We start from the raw sequence: 22,873 nt of genomic DNA, 5'->3' as shown, positions 1-22,873 counted from the left end.
GAGGGCCATGAGTGGGAAGAAAGAAGAAAAATGTTAGACTGTCCTGAAGCCGGTGAACAAGTAGGAGCTCTGCGTCTGAATCCCACAGAAAATTTCTCAGTTGCTTATATCATCGGGAATTATGTCCTACACACTGAAAAACACTTTTTATCCACATTTTTTTACTCCATATTCTAAGATATACTCAATTTCTTTTAGCAATCTGAGAAGCAGCTCAAACTGAGAACAACTTAACTAATGCTATCTTTTTGGGGTAATAGACTATATTTTATAGCAGTTTTAGGATCACAGCAAAACTGAACAAAAGGTACAGAGATTTCCCCTATAGCTCTGCCCTGCCAACCAAAGCTCCCCCATTCCCGGTATACCTCAAGCAGAGTAGTAATTTGTTACAATTAATGAACTTCACTGACATATCATTATCACCCAAAGCCCATAGTTGTATAAGGATTCACTCTCAGCTCAGTCATGATTTACCCGGATCAAGGGCTCTTCTTGCAAGACCCTCCCTCTGAAATTCTCTTTTCAGTAGTTTTCTTTCCTGTAGGCTGTCCTGTCTTGAGCTATTCTTTTTTTTTTTTTTTTTTTTTTAAAGATTTTATTTACTTATTTGACAGAGAGAGATCACAAGCAGGCAGAGAGGCAGGCAGAGAGAGAGAGGGAAGCAGGCTCCCTGCCGAGCAGAGAGCCCGATGCGGGACTCGATCCCAGGACCCTGGGATCATGACCTGAGCCGAAGGCAGCGGCTTAACCCACTGAGCCACCCAGGCGCCCCTGTCTTGAGCTATTCTTGACCAGCGTTAGCTGCTGTTCTATTCTGTCTTCCCCTTAATAATTATATCATCCCATGCAGTTACTTATCTTGGGGGTGGGATGGAGACCCCCCTGGAAGTAGACAAGAGGTATATGAAAATAGCCACAGCAAGATGGGGTCAGAGGAAGTCTGGCCCTGAGGAGAAGTCCCTGGAGGAGGACATGACATCAGGATTGTATACAAATCAGTGCCAGAAATCTACTGTTTAACTAGTATTTTGGTGCCATTTTTGTGCCTACACCCCATTTTTGCCTTTTCTTCCCCATGCTTCTCTTTCTGCTGACTTTTCAATTGTACTACTTCTCACATCTCTTACTTCCAGTTCCAGAGCTAATCGGCACATCTCTGGACTGGTGTTACTCACTCTCCTCACTGCTCCATCGGCAGTGTGCTCCAACATTAAGCTCTATGTGTTGTGTCATGAGATGCACACATGTTCTCAAATCGTCCCTAAACACCAGCTGCTCTGTTGCAGTTGGATTTGCTAGTACCTGAACATATCTCTCTACACAGTGCTCACATGGGAGCAGCAGATGAGACCTGATGAACACTGTTTGCAGAGGAGCAAGTGGTGGACCCGGCCTCTCCTCCATGTTGTACCCCATGGTTGTGTCTTTCACATTCTTTCTTCATTCTGCCTTTTGTTACAGGTTATTTATGTGAATGTTCACTTTTACTGACAGTCTGTGAAGGTTAAAAATTCTATTGGGACACCTGGCTGGCTCAGTCAGTTAAGCATCTGCCTTTAGCTCAGGTCATGATCCCAGGGTCCTGGGATTGAGTCCCACATCGTGCTCCTTGCTCAGCAGGGAGCCTGCTTCTCCCTCTGCCTGCTGTTCCTCCTGCTTGTGTAATCTCTCTCTCTCTATCTGACAGATAAATAAATAAATTAAAAAAAAAAATTGCAAAGGGGCACCTGGGTGTCTCAGTCATTAAGCATCTGCCTTTGGCTCAGGTCAAGATCCCAGGGTCCTGAGTTTGAGCCCAACATGAGGCTCCCTGCTCAGCGGGAAACCTGCTTCTCCCTCTCCCACTCCCCCCACTGTTGTTCCCTCTTTCACTGTGTCTCTGACAAATAAATAAATAAAATCTTTTTAAAAAATTATATAAATGGTTTACCATCAATATCTAACCCATCAGGCCCATATACTAGAAAAACTCTTTTTGTTCCCAAAGGCCTCAACCTCCTCTCTCTCTATCCTTTGAACACCTGTAGCTGGAGTTCATTCAATTGGCACGTAGGATGGGTTATCAATATGTTCTTGTTATTATATGTACATTTTCCAAATGGGTTGAAACTTTCCTCTGCCACAAAACTGATACCTTCACGGTGGCAAAGAAACTGTTAGAGGGGTGCCTGGGTGCCTCAGTTGGTTAAGCGTCTGCCTTCAGCTCAGGTCACTGTCTCCAGGTCCTGGAATTGAGTTCTGCATCCGGCTTCCTGCTCAGCGGAGAGTCTGCTTGCTCCTCTCTCTCTCCCCTCCCCCCTACGTGTGTGTGTGCGTGCATGCACACGCACACACACATGTACACCCTCTCTTTCTCTCTCTCTCTCTCAAATAAATAAAATCTTAAAGATTTAGAAAATATGTTTCTTAGAAAATATGTTTCCCACATGGGATATACCTTCCATAATCTCAGTGATCAAGACACACTTCACTGGGCAAATCATACAAGCCTTAATGAATACCTTGCAAACCTCTTGGAATTATCACTGTCCCTATCACTCTCAATCATCAGTCAAGGTTCAGAAAACTAATGGGATCCTTAAACTTATAATCTCTAAGCTTGGGGCGCCTGGGTGGCTCAGTGGGTTAAAGCCTCTGCCTTGGGCACAGGTCATGATCCCAGGGTCCTGGGATCAAGCCCCGCATCGGGCTCTCTGCTCAGCAGGGAACTTGCTTCCTTCTCTCTCTCTGCCTGCTTCTCTGCCTACTTGGGATCTCTGTCTATCAAATAAATAAATAAAGTATTTAAAAAAAAAATCTCTAAGCTTGCTGAAACTACTATACTCCCTTGGCCTAAGGAATTGCTTCTGAGTCTGTCAACCATTTATAGTACTCCCTCCGTAAAACCCCCTCCTTATGAGATAGTCACCCAATGTAACCCAATGCCTATTGGCTAATCCCACATTCTGCTGATCCCTTGTTATCGTATACTTATATAGCCAGTGATTGTAAGACTTTAATGTCTTATGCTAAAGCCTATCATCAACAGGATAAAGCAGCTTTTCCTGTTCCCAATTCAAATGATTCTGTTAATTGTAGTCTAGAGCCTGGTGACTGGGTATTTTGGAAACAACGCAAGAGAAAAATAGCTCTTGAGCCCCATTGCAAAGGACCACCTCAAGTGCTCTTGACCCCTGACACTAATGGAAAACTAGAGGACATTGAGCCTTAAATACACCTCTCACAGCTAAAGTCACCAGCTGCCTTCTGGCCCTGTAAAGATGCTGGAGACCTTCAAATAAAACCAACAAACAAGAGAAGCAGCTGACTTCAGATCGGACTGGCCAGATCAAGACTTCAGATTTTAAGCATGAAATCTTTTTCATTTTCTTTCCTTTACTGTGGCATTGCCCTGCAAAGATAATGCCTTCAGTATCTCCCAGGCCATTAGAAAGGGGGTAACCTTTCAGACTGCTGGATTCATCATCAAAGATCCCAATCTTCCCATGATGCTAGAGACTTCCTGGTACTCCTTGTGACCAACTACTCTTCTATTCCCAATGTAAATGATAACTATAATTAATACCCCCACTCCTGCTGCCCCTGAAGAAGTCTCTTACCAAGTTTCACGTTTATGACCAGAACAACTGGTGCCTTGTTTTTACCTTTCCCCAATTATAACTGTATGTGCTGAATTAGACACAAAGACTTAATGTAAGTCTTAGTACATTTGCACCATCGCTTTCCCATAGGAGGCTCAGATCTGCCCCTACTCACTAAGAGAAAACATCAGCCGTAAACATCTTTGCAAGGTATTTAGAATGACTCGTTCTTTAATGCTGGGAGATTTTCTTTCCATATGAGCTAAAAACCCAAATTATTCCTGGCTTGAATGGGTAGACACACCAATTCCTACAAATGAATCCATGAACACTAACACTTTAATGAAAATTGTTTGTGCTCTGAGAGGGTCTGTCTTTCCCTGTGGTTGTTATCATTCTCCTCGGCCCTGTGGATGCCTACATAGCTGCCACACAGCTGGGCAATGCCTCTTAGGTTACATAATGGTGTCCCTAACTTTTCACAAGCAAACTAGGACATCTTATTGATCAACTCCCCTGGATTTACATTGTCAAGACATACCTGCCAGAGGCATTCATGGCTTAGGATTTGCTTCCCTTGGCAAGGCCACACTTGCTTGGTTATAGGAGTAAATGTAAAGGCGGTTATGATTAGAAACCTCTCCTTGGAATATTATGCAGCCATCAAAAGAAATGAAATCTTGCCATTTGCAATGACATGGATGGAACTAGAGGGTATTATACTCAGCAAAATAAGTCAATCAGAGAAGACAATTATCATATCATCTCTCTGGTATGAGGAATTTGAGAGGCAGAGTGGGGGGCTTGGGGGATAGGGAAGGAAAAAAATGAAACAAGATGGGGTCAGAAGGGAGACAAAGTATAAGAGACTCACAAAACAAACTGAGGGTTGCCGGGGGGAGGGGGGTATAGAGAAGGTGGTGGGGTTATGGACACTGGGGAGGGTATGTGCTATGGTGAGCCTGATGACACACAGATCTGTACCCCTGGGGCAAATAATACATTATATGTTAATAAAACTAATTTTTAAAAGAAAAAAGAGAAAAAAAGAAACCCCTCCTTAACTCTGGAAGATATAGAATTTGTTGCTAAGACAATAGCTTCCGAAATAGATCTTTAGACTCTGACTAAAGTTGCTGTTGTTGTTGTTAAAGATTTTATTTATTTATTTATTTATTTTTTTTTTTTTAAAGATTTTATTTATTTATTTGACACAGAGAGATCACAAGTAGGCAGAGAGGCAGGCAGAGAGAGAGAGGAGGAAGCAGGCTCCCCGCTGAGCAGAGAGCCCGACGCGGGACTCGATCCCAGGACCCTGAGATCACGACCCGAGCCGAAGGCAGCGGCTCAACCCACTGAGCCACCCAGGCGCCCCTTTATTTATTTATTTAGAGAGCACGCACGTGCATGGGAGCTTGATCTAGAACCCTGAGATCCTAACTTGACCTTAAATCCAGAGTCAGACTCTTAATTGACTGAGTCACTGAGGCATCCCCAAAGTTGTTCTTAATAACAGAAGAGCTCTTGAATATTTTTTAGCTGAGCAAGGAGGCATCTGTGCTGTGACCAACACTACCTACTGTACCTGGATTAACACCTGCAGAGGTTGAAACTCAGCTAGGTAAAATCACAGAACAAATGACTTGATGGCTTAAAAGGCGACTCCTTCCACAAGGCCTTTTTTTGACCTACTGGTTTGGTCTTAGGGACAAGGCTCCAAAGTGCACTCCAAACATCAGGAATTATCTTTTTTTTTTTTTTTTAAAGATTTTTATTTATTTATTTGAGAGAGTGAGTGAGAGAGAGAGAGCGTGAGAGGGGAGAAGGTCAGAGGGACAAGCAGACTCCCCATGGAGCTGGGAGCCTGATGCGGAACTCGATCCCAGGATTCCGGGATCGTGACCTGAGCCGAAGGCAGTCGCTTAACCAACTGAGCCACCCAGGCATCCCAGGAATTATCTTGTATATAATAATCTCCGTGCATTTATTCCCTCAAAATTATGCCTCCTCGCTGTAGCAAATCCCCTCCCTCCCTCTATGTTTCCAGCAGCCTTTGCCGGCCGCCAACTACATTACTCATAAGATCAGGCACGCAGCTGAGCCAATGGAAGCATTTTCGCGGTATTGCACCGCCGGGGGAGGGACTTCCGGCCTCCTCCCTGACGCTCTGGGGCGTGCGGGGGCGAGACCGAAGTGACTAGACTGTGAAGGCGTGGGAGTCGTTGTCCCTACGGCAAAGAGATGGGTCTGCGGCTTGGTGACGCCCTCCAGAGCTGCCGGGGCTTGGACCCGGACCGCCGGCTCGGGTGGCCGCCCCGCCCTCCCAGTCGGATGGCGACGATCGCGCCCAGGGACCCGGCTGAGGTAAGCGCTCGTTCCCTGGGCCCTCCCCGCGGTCCCCCAACCCAGACCCCATAGGCCAGAGCGCCGGCCACCTGCTCGCTTCCATGCGGCCCGGGCCCGGGTATCCAGGACGGGGAGGCGCCGGCCGGATACGTGCAGGAGCGGGTTCCGAGCTGGGGCCCGCTGGGCTGGAGGCGAGAGGCCCGAGGAGACCTGAGGAGGGAGGATTCTGCCCTCAGGGGACTGAGAGCGTGAGGCGGAGTCACTCCTGGACTGGCGGGCCGAAGTGCAGGACCTACGTCCTGAGGGCCCTGGGACCCATGGGAAGATCGTGAACAGAAAGATACAAGTCCGGCCTCCCACATGTTCTCAGTGGTAGGTCCCCCAATAATGGCTCCCTCTGGCTAAGTAGGCTCTTACACTCGGATTGTGGTTTCCTATGAAATTCCATTTCCCCAGTTCTTGAGTTTGGGGACCACGGAGAAACCCAAAGACCAGAGTGTGAAACCTGCAACAATTATAAGCAGGTGCGGAGGGTTCTGTCGGGAACTGGTAAGAAGATGTATAAAGGCTCTGGTAAAACGAAGTTGGCGGTGGTCAGGAAACCACCAGCCTAGCCTGTCTTTTGTGTGGGAAGAAAAAGCAGGTGTGAAGGCATGACTGGAATTGCTACCGGAGAAGTTCTGTGTCTATTCTGGAAGTCATAAGAGATGTGGATCAGAGGACAGATGATATGGTATGTCCGGAATACTCAATGCTCTAAGACATGAATTAGAACAAATGAAGTACTCAAAATTGACATTTCTATGACTTAGAATGCTTTTAAAATCATGAAATATTAACAAGATAATTAGGAAAATACAATAAAAGTAAAAAAAAAAAAACAAAAACTCGTGGTAATCCTATATGACGCTTTCAGCTATTTAAACATTTAGAGAAAATATCTTTTTTTTTTTTTTTAAATTAACATGTAATGTGTTATTTGCTCCAGGGATACAGGTCTGTGAATCGTCAGGCTTACAAAGTTCACAGTGCTCACCATAGCACATACCCTCCCCAATGTCCATAACCCAGCCACCCTATCCCTCCTCCCACCCCCAGCAACCCTCAGTTTGTTTGTGAGATTAAGAGTCTCTTAGGTTTATCTCCCTCCCCAGTCCCATCTTGTTTTTTTTTCCCTCCCTACCCCCACTCCCTCACCCTGCCTCTCAAATTCCTCATACCAGAGAGATCATATGATAATTGTCTTTTAGGAAAAATATCTTAATGGGGGCACCTGGGTGGCTCAGTGACTTAAACCTCTGCCTTCGGCTCAGGTCATGATCTCAGGGTCCTGGGATTGAGCCCCGCATCAGGCTCTCTGCTCAGCAAGGAGCCTACTTCCCCCCTCTCTCTCTGCCTGCCTGTCTGCGTACTTGTGATCTCTGTCAAATAAATAAATAAAATCTTTTTAAAAATATCTTAATGAAATAAAAATTTGAAACACAAATTAATAAGAAATGTGACAAGAATTGAAAGAAATAAAAAAACATATCAGGAACTGTGAAAAGCAGACCTAAATAAAAATAGATACAAGCCATCTTTTATGTGGAATGATTAGATATTATAAATACAGCTACTATAAAAAAGGCAATTTGTGTATTTCAAACACAAATGCTAATATTCCTGGGATATTAATTCAAATTGAGAGCCCCAAAATAAACCCACACTTATCAGTTAATCTATGACGAAGGAGGCTGTAGGGAAAAGATAATCTGTTCGATCAATGGTATTGGCAGAACTGGACAGCTACATGGGGAAAAAAAAAAAAAGAAACTGAGCCACTTTCTTACGCCATTCAGAACAGATGAACTGAAAATGGATTAAAGACCTAAATATACGGGGTGCCTGTGTGGCTCAGTGGGTTAAGCCTTGGCCTTCAGCTCAGGCCATGATCTCAGGGTCCTGAGATTGAACCCTGCATGGGGCTCTTTGCTCAGTGGAGAGCCTGATTTCCCCTTTCTCTCTGCCTGCCTCTCCGCCTACTTGTGATCTCTCTGTCAAATAAATAATCTTTTAATTTTTTTTTAAATTTAAGACCTAAATATGAAACCTGAAACCATGAAACTCAAAACTGCCTATTTTCAGTAATGGCATGAATATCAATCTCCAATATTTATCTAAATCTGTCTCCTTAGACAAGGGAAACAAAAGCAAAAATAAACAAGAAGGACTGAATCAAACTCAAAAGCTTTTTCATGGCAAAGCAAGCCATCAACAAAACGGAAAGGCAAAGATAATAGCTACTGTATCCAATTAGGGGTTAATATCCAAAATATATAAAGAACTCAACACCAAAGACCCCTAAAAATTTCAGTTAAAAATTGGGAAAAGATCTGAATGGACATTTCTCCAAAGAGGATATAGAGACTGCCAACAAACATGAAAGAATGCTTAGTATGACAAATCAACAAGGAAATGCAAATCAACACAAGGAGATATCACCAGTCAGAATGGCTAGTATCAAAAAGACAAGAAATAAGTGTTGGCAAGAATGTGGAGAAAAGGGAACCCTCATGCACGTTTAGTGGCAATGTAAATTGCTGCAGCTACTCTGGAAAGCAATATTGAAAATCCTCAAAAAAACAAAAATCGAATGACAAAGTCCAGTAGCTCCACCCCTGGATATTTACCTGAAGAAAACAAAACACTAATTCAAAAAGAAATGTGCACCCCTTTATTTATTGCATTATTTACAATGGACAAGATATGGAACCAACCAGAGTGTCCATTGATGCATGGATAAAGATGTGATAAACACACACACACACACACACACACACACAATGGACTATTACTCAGCCATAAAAAAGAAAAACCTGCCATTCATGACAACATGGATGGACATAGAGGGCATTATGCTAAGTGATATAAGTCAGATGGAGAAAGATACTGTACGATTTCACTTACATGTGGAATCTTAAAAAACAAAGGAGAGAAATTGACTCATAGAAAACTAGTCCTTGCCAGGGAGGAAGGGGTAGGGGGGATAGGCAAAATTGGTGAAGGGGATTAATTAGTATAAACTTGCCATTATAAAACAAGTCAGAGAGATGAAAAGTACAGCATAGGGAATATAGTCAATAATATTGTAATGACTTTGGTGACAGATAGTAACTACACATACAGTGAACATTTCATGATGTATGTTTCAAATCACTAAACTGCATCTGAAATATATTACATGTCAACTATACCTCAATGTAAAAAATTTTTAAAGAAGTGTGTTCTAAAGGGCAATAAATATGTTTATTGAGAAATCTTACATTTATATCTAACAATTTATTCTGGAAAGAAAACCAGAACGGGCTGGTGGTACACAGGAGATAGCCAAGGAACACCCCTGTTATCTATATATTGGTAAACTTTTATAAACATATATGTATTCAATTTGATTATCAACTTGTAGAGGAAATAGATAATGGAATAAAATATTAAGATGGGTTGCAGGGACGCCTGGGTGGCTCAGTTGGTTAAGCGGCTGCCTTCAGCTCGGGTCATGATCCCAGCGTCCTGGGATCGAGTCCCACATCGGGCTCCTTGCTCGGCAGGGAGCCTGCTTCTCCCTCTGCCTCTAGCCTGCCACTCTGTCTGCCTGTGCTTACGCTCTCTCTAACAAATAAAATCTTTAAAAAAAAAAAAAAAAAAAAGATGGGTTGCAAATGAGAAGGGAAAAAAGAATCTCCATTTATATCTCAGGTCAAATAGAAAATAAGCCGCAGCAACCCTAACATGAAAACAAAAAGCCTAAGCTTATTAAAAAAAAAAGAAAAAAAGATTTTTTTAAAACAAACCTGCGCTTGAAATGTGCATGTCATTACAAAACAAGACCCCAGTTTAAAACCACAAAATATGCTTGTCACTTTAAGATAAAAATGGATGCAAAATACAAAGATAACCAAAAAACTTTAATTGCAAAAATAACTTATATAATATAAAGAAAACCTATAATATTTTCAGTATCCATATAAGCCATAAAATATTAGGAAAAGCTTTAAAACAGGCAATTTTTGTGAAAATTATCCAGTATATGGAGATACAACTATACAATATATTAATTTGTGAAAATTTTTCACTGATTTCAAAATTAACCATTAACATTCAAAACTAAAGTGGACTGAAATTTTTGAATATTTCAAAATCATTCTAATTGTAGAAAACTTACATAGTTATATATTTATTACTTTACCATTTCTACTTTATATCACCCACATTTCACTGAATTTTTTAAAAAAATGTATTTGGAAGCTTTCCTGTGCACCCTAACAAAATTCATTAAAATAAAAATGCTTTTTGTTTTTCCAAGTGGTCATCTGTTGCATACATCATATTAAACAGTTTAAGTTTTAAATAAGTAGAACTCACATTGAATTTTTAGGAAAGAAAAACAAAGGATGCTTAACGAACCAAAACATAGCTATGTGACAAGACTCTCTGCTGTGTGGAATAACATACCTTAATAGTATTCATCATTGTGCATTTAAGCATCATAAATCAAATTTGTCTAGAGGATCTGAAGAGAATTAATCTGGCAATTAGGGCAAGTAGAGGTCCATAAGGAGTGCTCTCTCTGTAGATACGAAAGTGAATCAGGATGAATGGGTGGCTCAGTTGGTTAAGCATCTGACTTTAGCCCATATCATCTCAGGGACTTGGAATCAAGCCCTGCATGGGGCTCTCTTCTCAGCACAGAGTTTGCTTGTCCCTCTCCTCCTCTCCCCATTGGGGCATTTTCTCTCTCATTAAAAAAAAAGAAAAGAAAATGAATCAAATTATTTCTATGATAATCCACCAATTGGTGAGCATGCTCTTGGTCTCAGTTATAGAGTGATTCAGAAGAGAAAATAAACTAGATCACACATGTGGATTGGACAAAATTCCACAGTAAATATACTGATTTATGTGGCACTCTATAGAATGAACAAAACTAGGATATTACTAATGCAATATAAACACCAATAACTAAGAGCTAAGCACAGAACAAACTGTGAAAAGGAAAGTTATAGAAATATAAATATTTTTAAATATAAAAACATACAAGCTAATAATCCCATGGAATTCTGTCATGAGTAAGTGCTCAGTGTTTTTTAATTTTTGGCTCTTTTTTTTAACTTTTTTTTTTAAAGATTTATTTATTTATTTATTTGACAGAGAGAGATCACAAGTAGGCAGAGAGGCAGGCAGAGAGAGAGAGAGGAGGAAACAGGCTCCCTGCTGAGCAGAGAGCCCGATGCGGGACTCGATCCCAGGACCCTGAGATCATGACCTGAGCCAAAGGCAGCGGCTTAACCCACTGAGCCACCCAGGCGCCCCATTTTTTTTTTTTACTTTTATTGATGCTCCCAGGAGCCAAGGTAAACACCATCATCGCTTCTATGTCATAGTCAGCAAACTGAGGTTCAAGGAGCTCTGGGGAGTTGCCCAGATATTCCCAGGAATCCATAGAAACCTCAGTACTGTGCAGACCCTCCTCCCTGCAGATGGGTTTTGGGGGTTGACCTGTATCAGGGACTCCTGAGAAGCTCAATTCCTGGCATGCACAGTGGTCTGGTGGTTAACAGGGAGAGCTACAGGTGCCTGGATCTAGGATGCTTCCCACAGGTAGACCTACACAGGAATGGACACCTCAAATCTTCAGTTTCCAATGGACCAGGAATAGGGCAGCTCCTAAGTTCCATTTTACAGAGGATGAAACTGAAGCCCTGGATGGGGACATTTGCCTGTGGGTCCTTACATTAGCCAGGAGTCCACGAATTAAGAGACAAAGGACCAGGACTTGGGGAAGTCTCCATCACCCCCCAGCCAGGCTTTGGGACTCAAAGTAAAAGCCCAGCCCCGTTCTGATGCAACCTTTTTCCTCATCTGCTCCAGCCCACCAACCCCAGTGGTGATAACCCAGGGAAATGAGTAACCACTACAAAGCAAGGCTTTATTGTATTCTTCAACAACTGGACTTTAGGAGAATGTGATGGAGAGAGGTGCCTGGGCAGTTCAGTGTCTGCCTTTGGCTGGGGTCACAATGAGTCGGGCTCCCTGCTCAGCCGGGAGTCTGCTTCTCCCTCTCCCTCCCCCCACCCCACCCCCCAACTCGCACTCTCCCGCAAATAATTAAATAAAATCTTTTAAAAGTATGTGATGGGGGGACGCCGGGGTGGCTCAGTTGGTTAAGCAGCTGCCTTCGGCTCAGGTCATGATCCCAGCATCCTGGGATCGAGTCCTCCGTTAGGCTCCTTGCTCCACAGGGAGCCTGCTTTTCCCTCTGACTCTGCCTGCCACTCTGTCTGCCTGTGCTTGCTCTCACTCGCTCTCTCTCTGACAAATAAATAAATAAAATCTTTTAAAAAAATAAATAAAAAATAAAAGAATGTGATGGGGTGGGTTGCTCAGTTATATGTCTGCCTTCAGCTCAGGTCATGCTCGAGTCCTGGATCAAGCCCCATTCTGGGCTTCCTGCTCAGGAGGGAGTCTGCTTCTCTCCCTCTCCCTCTGCCCCTCCCCACTACCTGTTCTCTCTCAAATAAAATCTTAAAAAAAATAAATGTGATGGAGAACATGTTAATAATGCAGAAAAAATTTAAAAGGGTACAGCTGTTCAGTGCATGTGAGCACACACACACTTGTTTCATTGTCCTGTCAAAGGAAAATAGCCAAAGCTCAAAGAATAAGAAAAAGATGTGTGCAGCCATTTTACCAAAGATGCAGACAGCAAATGAGCATTGGGAAAAATGCCCATCGTTAATCCTTACAGAAATACAACTAAAATAAGAGAACACTAAAAACTTATTAAAAAGGCTAAAATTAAAACGATTGGCTAAACCACATATTCAGAATGTGGAGGAAATGGAACTCTCATACCTGCTGGGAAGATGCAAAAGGTGTGATCCAAAGTAAAACATTTACCTACCCTGTGACCCAGATGTCATGTTACCAACAGAAGTTCAAAGAAACATACACTCACATAAAACATGTTAAACTAGCTTTATACTCAATAGTCAAAATCTAAAAAAAACACAGATAAATGGATAAACTGGCATATGTAAAAATATTACTCAGCAAAAACCCAAAAAACCCACTACTCGTAGTACCACGGATGAATCTCAAAGTAATTGTGACACATAAAAACAACAAATACTCAACTCCAAACATTCAAAAACTTGAAAGGTACCCATCCATCATTGTAAGAGAAAGTAAACCAGTGCTTTACTGGTTTACCAGTAGGGGCAGGGGAGATTATAAAAGGACATGAGATAAACATAATGTGACAGGGTTATAGTTTCAGAAATTCATAACTATGTCAAAACTTAGCAAATTATACTGTAAATATATGTAGTTTAGTACATATAAACTACACCCCAATAAAGCTTTAAAAATGGCTCAAGACAGAATGTCTGTGTCCTACTCTTTTTGAAAAATAGGTTTGGCAACTCCACACTGACTCCATCTCTTTCTCATGCCTATGGGGGTATTATGTCAGTGGCAGCAAATGTAGAGAACAACGAAGAATATTTACATACAAGTTCAGGAATGCTTCCTGGTCACTAGTGCCAGATCCCAGGTATACAGATCCTCCTTTATCTTTTTTTCCCTGCCTCTGTGGTAGTGGCTTTGAGGCAAACATCACTGAGAGGAAACCAAAGAACCTTTTGATTATTTTTTATTTTTTTCTGACAGTGACTTTACCTGCACAAGATAAATACGTCTGGAGGTCCTGAGATTTGCGTACACACTGATCCTACAGTCACTGTCACAGAAACTCATCCGGATGCATTTTTAGAAGAGGCACATTCCATCCAGTTGGCTGCAGTCTCCGCTTCCTTTTAAGCCAGTGTTTCTGTACCAAATATGGTTTCTCCTGCCCACTGTGGTCTTTCAACCAGTGACCTCAGCCCAATAGGTTGTGGACATCAGGGCACATGGCTGCTTGTAAAGCCAGGGTTAATAATCCCCCAACAGTGCTGACATCCCCTGTGATACCTCCTTTCAGCAAGTGAAAATTCATGCTCCTTTCAGAAGCATCTGAGGGTCTCATACCTGCCCCCTCCTGAAACAAAGTATCCAGATCACAAATGAAAACCAGAAAGTCCTGCAGTTTTTCAGAGGTGGTAAAGCAGCAATGCAAATTTGGCCAAACTGGCAAGCTATTTCTATCATCCTCCTCTCCCTCCTCAAGCATGGACAATTTGAGACTCTAAAAAGTTCACCCAGCAATGCTTGTTGAGCCCAAATCCGTATATAAACTACCACACAGAGTAAGCAGAATATCCAAGATTAAAGACGACTTAAAGAATAAGGCCTTGATCATCACATAGGCCAAAGCAATGTGCAGCAGACAGTTAACGTTTGGGACTTGGAAGCTGGAAAAAGCTCATCGCAAATGTCACATGAAACTAACATGTCCCTGAAAAAGATAGTCATTCTCTGTAAGCTGCCAGCCAAACTCCTATTCCCTGGGTCATCAGTGATTCAGGTCCATGCCCAAGGTAGTTAAGGAGATGGGGAACCTGACCCTAAGGGCTCAGGTCACTCCTAATTTGTTTCAATTCATGAGAGAACAAAGGTCACCTTCCCTGAATACACTGTGGAGGTGACTGGTGCACCCTGTGCACCTGCCAGTCAGGAGAGATGAAAAGGCTTTGGTCACAAAATCTAGCAGTGAGCTAAATCTAGAAAGAGCCCTGGACAGTTTAGAAAGTGCAACCTATTTACACAAGCTTCCTACTACCTTATGGAAACTTATATGGATTATCCTACTGTGCACGTTCAGCTGTCTGAGACTCAGGGCAGACAGATGGCTCCTCAGAGTTCCCTGCAGTGTTGTTATAGTGAATAGGAAATTACACCTTCCCTGCAACCTAAGGCCTTTCCCTAGTGTGAACTCTTTGATGTTGAGAGAGGGTAGATTTCCGTGTAAAAAACTTCCCACATTCACTGCACTCATAAGGCCTTTCTCCAGTATGACCTCTCCGGTGTTGACTGAATTGGGAACTATCCCTGAAGGATTTCCCACACTCACTGCACTCATAAGGCCTTTCTCCAGTGTGAACTCTCTGATGATAGCGTAGTTTGGAGCTAGAGATAAAAGATTTCCCACATTCACCACACCCGTAAGGCCTATCTCCTGCATGAACTCTCTGATGATAACGAAGGGTGGAACTGGAGGTAAATGACTTCCCACATTCACTGCACTCATAAGGCCTTTTACCTGCATGAACTCTCTGATGGTAAGAGAGGGTAGCACTACTGGTAAAAGATTTTCCACATTCACTGCACACATAAGGTCTTTCTCCTGTGTGAACCCTCTGGTGTCGAATGAGTATTGAGCTATTGGTAAAAGATTTCCCACATTCACTGCACTGATAAGGCTTTTCTCCCCTATGAACTCTATGATGATAACCAAGGCCAGATATAGATGTGAAAGATTTCCCACAAGCACTACATTCATAAGACCGTTCACTATTATGAATTCTCTGGTGTATTGACAGGGAAGATTTTTGGCTAAATGTCTTCCCACATTCACTGCACTCATAAGGCCTTTCTCCCGTGTGAGTTCTCCGGTGTTTATTGAATTGTGATCTATCCTTAAAGGATTTCCCACATTCAGTGCACTCATAAGGCCTTTCTCCACTGTGAACTCTGTGATGATAACGAAGGCTGGCACTAAAGGTAAAAGATTTCCCACACTCAGTGCACTTGTAAGGCCTTTCTCCTGTGTGAACTCTCTGATGATAACGGAGAGTGGAACTGGAGGTAAAAGATTTCCCACATTCATTGCACTCATAAGGTCTTTTACCTTCATGAACTCTTTGATGGTAACAGAGTGTGGAGCTACAGGTAAAAGACTTCCCACACTCACTGCACACATACGGTTTTTCTCCTGTGTGAACTCTCTGGTGTTGAATGAGTGTCCATCTGTTGTTAAAAGATTTCCCACATTCACTACATTTGTAAGGCCTTTCTCCTGTGTGAACTCTCTGATGTAAAATGAGGTTATTTCTTCGGATAAAGGATTTCCCACATTCACTACACTCATAAGGCCTTTCTCCAGAATGAACTCTATGGTGGTAATGGAGGTCAGACCTAGAAATAAAGGATTTCCCACATTCATTGCACTCATAAGGCCTTTCTCCAGTGTGAACTCTCTGGTGATAACGGAGGGCAGAGCTAGTGGTAAAAGACCTCCCACATTCACTGCACTCATAAGGTCTTTCTCCAAGGTGACCTCGATGATGATACTGGAGAGTGGAGCTACAGGTAAAAGATTTCCCACATTTACTGCACACGTAAGGCTTTTCTCCTGTGTGAATTCTCCGGTGTCGAATGAGCGTCCACCTATTGTTAAACGATTTCCTACATTCACTACACTCATAAGGTCTTTCTCCAGTGTGAACTCTGTGGTGGTAACGCAGGCTAGAGCTAAAGGTAAAAGACTTCCCACATTCACTACACTCATATGGTCTTTCACCTGAGTGAACTCTTAGGTGTATAATGAGGTTATTTCTTCGGGTAAAGGACTTGCCACACTCACTGCACTCATAAGGCCTTTCTCCAGTGTGAACTCTGTGATGATAACGGAGAGCAGTACGAGTGATAAAAGATTTCCCACATTCACTGCACTTGTAAGGCCTTTCTCCAGAATGAACTCTCTGATGATAACGGAGATCAGACCTAGAGATAAAAGATTTCCCACATTCACTGCATTCATAAGGCCTTTCTCCTGTGTGAGATCTCTGATGATAACTGAGGGCAGAGACAGAAGTAAAAGATTTTGCACAGTCACTACACTTAAAAGGCCTTTCTCCAGTTTGAACTCCACAAGGTATCAACACGGAGCCACGGTTAAAAGATTCTGCACATTCACTGCACACATAACTGTTTTCTCCATTGTGCCATCTCTGGGGTTGAATGAGGACAGATCTGTGGCTTAAGGACTTCCCACATTTGCTGCACTTGTATTGCCTGGACCCAGTGTGAGTCTTTCCATGTTGACTGAGGGAAGAGCTCTGCCTAAGGGATTTTCCGCATTCACCAAACTCATGATGTCTTTTTCCAGTATGGTATCTCTGGTGTATGACAAATGAAGATTTGTACCTGAATGTTTTCCCACATTCACTGCACACAAAACAGTGGTCCTGAACAAGCGCGTGTTTGGGACCGAAGGCATTCTTGCATTCTCCCCAGGTGTGATGACTTTTTCGGCTTTGTAATGTTGCCCTGCACTGGGTGATTTCCTTTGGCTTCTCCCCAGTACAAGTGGCCTCTTGCCCCAGATGCCCCGAGCCAGACAGCAAGTCCTTCTCAACCTCTCCACAGGTAAAGGGCTTTCCCAAACCACCGGATCCCCAGCTCTTGACAGCAGAGGCCCTGTCCACACGGCTTCTGAATGGTTTTGCTCCCGCGGGCTGCTCCTGCTGCTGCTGCTGCTCCAACCTCACACTGAAAGAAAATCGTTTCCCGCAGGCCCCACACCTCAACCGTTTCTGGCTGTTTTCTTTCCCCTGGAGCTCAGCCAAGTGGAAAATGTCTCTCAAGACGGGACTGCACATCTCACAGGGGTGGGTCTTCCGGGAAGACAGAGCAGCCCTGGGCATCCAGGTCTGTGAAACGCCTACAGAAGCGCTCTGTGCAAAGGGGGCCTCCTCATTCTCTGCTCCACAGCAGCAACCTGAAGGCAGAGAAATGCTGGTGAAATACGTGCTGGCTGTAGTGAGGGGGTGAGCCCATCACACACAGGCATCCATCTTATCTAGGCAGGAGTGTATGCCATGCTTTTCCAGACACAGCAGTTGACATTCAGTTGTAGGAGCAGTCACTGTCCATTATTTGGCCCCTAAGGTCACAGAATGGTGGAGACCTCACTAGGAGAAGGATACAAAGACAGGGTATGAGACAAGAAAGAGAGGCAAGGACTACAACTCATTTCTCTGCCAAGTCTTTGGTGGGACCTTTGCTACTGTTGATGTGAGGCTGGGTAAAAGCATGCCTCCAAGCACATTACAATCCAACTGCAACAGATTACCTGCTGTTCAACATCAATTTAGGGTACGTGAACATCTCACGGCCAATGCTGGAATACATGAACATGAGAGAAATGGGAGAGATGTGGAGTCCAGAGAGGTAGAGATTACCCCTGTGCTGGAAGTCACAGTAGAAATAATGAGAGAAGAACAGACAAATTAGCAAAATGTCAAAATGGAGAAGAAAAGGTAGAAATGAAGCATGGTCACTGGAAATAGCATGAAAATATGGGTGAATAAAGACAGGTTCACCATGAGGGACCTGGTGTGATGTGGACACACTCTCCAGCCACTGACCAGGACCACACCGCTCTGAGTCCACTCTGCCTGCCCATCCTGTGATACACAAAGGATTCTTTCCTGTAAGCCTTGAGAAGTTACATGGGACATGGACAATACAAGTCCTAAGGGAGAAAGAGGACAAACGAATAGCCAGCACTGTCCCGGGCTATTCAGCACAAAAGACGGCAAGGTGAGTGATATCAGTATACTAGCAGAGGAAACCAGCCTTTGCCCTTGGCAGACTTAAATCAGGGTGCCACAGCAACACAGGGGTGCCTGGGTGGCTCAGTTGGTTAAGATTTGCCTTTGGGGGACCTTCGGCTCAGGTCATGGGATCGAGTCTCACATCGGGCTCCTTGCTCCGCAGGGAGCCTGCTTTTTCCCTCTGACTCTGCCTGCCCGTGCTCGCTCACGCTCGCTCGCTCTCTGACAAATAAATAAATAAAATCTTTAAAAAAAAAAAAAAAAAAAAAGATCTGCCTTTGGCTCAGGTCATAATCCCAAGGTTCTGGGACTGAGCCCCACATCGGGCTCCCTGCTCAGTGCAGAACCTGTTTCTCACTCTCCTTCTGTCACTCCCCTGCTTGTGTGTATGCTCTCTGTCTCTCAAATAAATAGATAAAATCATTAGGGAAAAAAAGATACTACAGTGACATGATGGAGAACACAGAAAGAACAATGACACAGAAAGGATCACTGGGGTCACTGGCTTAGTGAAGACAGCTGGCTGTAGGCAGATAAAAAGAGTGGGGCTGTGTCAGCCAAAGGGCTGATGCCACTGCATTCCCCTACTCTGCAGGGGACCTCAGCAACCTCTGCTGCGGAGAACGCCAACAAGTCCTGCTACAGCAGCAGAACATCACAGATTACTCATCAGAGGGTCCAAGTGTTTGCAGGCATGGACCCCACCGGCCTGCTCTGCAAAAGACCCCAGCAGCTTTTGCACTAAGGTAATCAATAGCTATCACCATGGGGGACTTACCACAGAATAATATACTGAGTTGTCCCCTCCACCAAAAAAGGAACTGTCACTCCATTCCATGACCAGAGCTGCCACTCACACGAACCCCACCAATACCCTGGACCCCAGCCCGCAACTGCTCTGTGGTTGCCTATATTCCATAACCTGACTCCATGGCTGTCACCTGAGTGCCAGGTCTCAGGCATGAGAGCCATTGCCCTTGTGGGCTAGTCTGATTCTCTGATCCCAGAGACACCAAAGGAACCCATGCTCCAATCACAGGCACCATCAATGCTCAGAGTACAACTGCATCTCACACAGCAAGTCAACGCTGTTGCACGCTATTCCAAAATGGACCCTAGAACTGCTATTGTTTCATGTCTATTCACATTCTTGGAACCCAGACATGTACACACTCCACAGGTGCCTGCACATAAGACACCAATGCTACCACCACCACACACACACACACTCAAGAGTGGGACTTGACATCAAGGGAACCCCCACAGCCAAAACAATCCTGTGGGAGAAAGAGATCAGAAGGTTCCAGTAGCATTCTCTACTACTGTGGACACATAAAGCCTCAGCTACTGAGGACTCCTATATTGTTTGATGACACTGATCTCAGAGAGCTGCACAGACACTAATCCTCCTGACCAGGCTGTAGTTGGAACTGGCACACCCCACCAAGCTGGTGCACTCACAACCACACATGGGTAAAGATCTTCCCCACCAAAACCTTTCTGTCAAGTCTGGAAAAAGGGATTATTCCATGAAATGTACAGACATCAATGCAAGGCTACAAAAAACAAAAAAATAAAGGAAACAGGACATCCCAAAGGAACACAGTAACTGATCAGTTACCCCAAAAAAATGGAGATCTAGGAACTGTCAAAGACTTCAAAATAATTGTTTTAAAGGAGCACAATGAGCTGCAAGAAAAAACAGGCAATTCAATGAAATAAGGAAAACAATTATAAACAATATGAGATTTTTCAACAGATAGATAAGAAAATATAAAAAAGGACCAAATAAATCATGGTATACTATACTGTACACCTGAAATAATCAGAACACTGTATGTTAATTATACTGGACAAAAGTTATGCTAAAGAATATGATGAATGAAAAGAAAAATGCAGGGGCGCCTGGGTGGCTCAGCCAGTTAAGGGTTTTGACTCTTGATCTTGGCTACAGTCATATCTCAGTGTTGTAAGACTGAGACCCGTGTCAGGCTCTGCACTTAGCCTGGAGTCTGCCTGAGATCCTCTCCCTCTCCCTCCCCCAAGTTGAATGAATGAATGAAAGAAAGGAAGGGAAAGGGAAAGGAAAGGAAAGGAAGATGAAAAATGCAATAGAGAGCATCAGCAGCCAGCTTGATCAATCAAAATCTGAGTCGGAAACTGAAAATAGGTCTTTTTTTTTTTAAGATTTTATTTATTTATTTGACAGAGATCACAAGTAGGCAGAGAGGCAGGAGGGGCGGGGGGTGGGAGAGAGGCAGTGGTGGTGGGGGGGGAGCAGGCTCCCTGCAGAGCAGAGAGCCCTATGCTGGGCTCAATCCCAGGACCCTGGGATCACGACCTGAGCTGAAGGCAGAGGCTTAACCCACTGAGGCATCCAGGCGCAACCCCCACCTTTTTTAATAGTGCTCTGCGCATTAAAAAAAAAAAAAAAAGATTTTATTTATTTGAGAGAGAGAAAGACAGGGAGAAAGCACAAGCAGGGGGAGGGGCAGAGGGAAAAGGAGAAGCAGGCTCTCCACCACTGAGCAGGGAGCCTGATGGGAGGTTCCATCCCAGGAGCCGGGGATTGTTACCTGAACAGACAATTAACCGACTGAGCCACCTAAGTGCCCCTGAAGATATGTCTTTTGAAATCACTCAGTCAAATTAGAAAAAAGATAACTAAAAAGAGTGAATAAAGAAAGTCTATGTGGATTACAGGACATCATGAAAACAGAATACTATTTGCATTCCGAGGGCCCTGAAGAAGACAGGCAGGGACAGAAGTCTTATTTAAACAATAACGGACTGGGGTGCCTGAGTGGCTGTTGGTTAAGCGACTGCCTTTGGCTCAGGTCATAATCCTGGAGTCCGGGGATCAAGTCCAGCATCAGGCTCCCTGCTCAGCAGGGAGTCTGCTGATCCCTCTGACCCTCTCCCCTCTCATACCCTCTCTCTCACTCTCTCTCTCAAGTAAATTAAAAAAAAAAAATTAAACAATAATGGATTAAAAAATAATGGATGAAAACTTCCCAGATCTGGGGAAAGACATGGACATCTGGGTACATGATGCTTGTTAAGTCCCCAAAAAGATTCCAACCAAAGAGGACTTCACCAAAACAAATTACAGTTGACTCTTGAACAACAAGGGTTTGAAATGTGCAGATTCATTCATAAACAGACTTTTTCCAATAAATACAGTAAAATACTATAAACACATTTACTCTTCCTTATGATTTTAACACTTTCTCTTCCCTAGCTTACTTTAATGTAAGAATATAGCATATCTCCTCTCTCTCCGCCTGCCTCTCTGCCTATTTGTGATCTCTGTCTGTCAAATAAATAAAAATCTTTTGAAAAATATATAGCATAAATATAACATACAAAACATGGGTTAACTGACTTTATGTTATTAGCAAGGCTTTGGTGGAGAATAGGATATTAGTAGCTAAGTTTTGGGGATAGTCAAAAGCTATATACGGTTTTTTGGCTGCATGGTACCCCTAACGCTCTTGTTGTTCAAAGGTCAACTATATGATAAAAGTCAAAATGTAATGACAAAGAGAATTTGAAAGCTGTGAGAAAAACTCATACAGGGGAACTCCCCTCCCCGTCATAAGGATATGAGCAGTCTTCTCCACTGTAACACTGCCTACTAAGAGAAAGTGTGATGATGTGTTCTAAACGCTGCAAGAAAGAAACTGCAAACCAAAATTACTTTACCAGCAAAGCTGTCTTTCAGAAATGAAGGAGAAAAATTTTCCCAAACAGAAGCTGAGGTAGTTCATCACCACTTGGCCTACCCTACAGAAGATGCTAAACACAATTCTTCAAACTAAAATGAAAGTATGCTAATTAGTAACATGGAAATATAGAACATACTGATAAATGCAATTACACAGTCATATTCAAAATATAGGAGTTCGTCCTTATTCATTTCACTTTCCATGGTTTCAACTATGGAAAGTCAACTATGGTCCAAAAACAAAGGATCCTACTTCATTGTAACATATTGTCAGAAGGTCAGTAGTGGTCTAATGCTAAGTCACAAAGCCCATGTCACTCACCTCACTTCATCTCAGAAAGACTGAGTAAGGTATAATAAGATATTTTGAGAGAAACAGAACACATTTACATAACTTTTATTATATTATTGATATTATTATATTTTATTATTATTTATTATTATTTATCTCTTACTGTACCTAATTAATAAATTAAACTTTATCACAGGGGTGTGTGTGTGTGTGTGTGTGTGTGTATGAGAAAACATAGCATGTATAGGTTTCGGTACTATCTGAAATTTCAGACATCTCCTAGGATTCTTGGAACATATTCCCCCATGGATAACAGGGCACTACTGTACTGTAATACTTCAACAGTGTGTTAACATCACTATGGAGGACGAAAGATGAGGGTATTAAA

At 43.1% G+C, this 22,873-nt stretch overlaps 1 protein-coding gene across 5 annotated transcripts in view; it reads right to left on the bottom strand.

Annotated features, from left to right (window-relative positions):
• LOC131818131 (zinc finger protein 585A-like) overlaps window positions 1-22,873 on the bottom strand; it is an 83,844-nt gene that overhangs the window by 36,586 nt on the left and 24,385 nt on the right. The window contains exon 3 of one of the 5 annotated variants that reach the window (XM_059152249.1): window positions 12,926-17,628. The exons of the other annotated variants lie outside the window; for them this stretch is intronic. Within the exon in view, the coding sequence (XP_059008232.1) occupies window positions 14,819-17,628 (2,810 nt within the window). The 3' untranslated portion in view covers window positions 12,926-14,818. Of the gene's footprint in view, window positions 1-12,925; window positions 17,629-22,873 lie in introns of those variants that run through there. 5 annotated transcript variants of the gene reach the window in all.

Source organism: Mustela lutreola, chromosome 16 (assembly GCF_030435805.1).
Source record: "Mustela lutreola isolate mMusLut2 chromosome 16, mMusLut2.pri, whole genome shotgun sequence".
NCBI classification, from domain to species: domain Eukaryota; kingdom Metazoa; phylum Chordata; class Mammalia; order Carnivora; family Mustelidae; genus Mustela; species Mustela lutreola.
The sequence above is the reverse complement of the archived record's forward strand: the minus strand, read 5'-3'. Positions and strand labels throughout refer to the sequence as shown.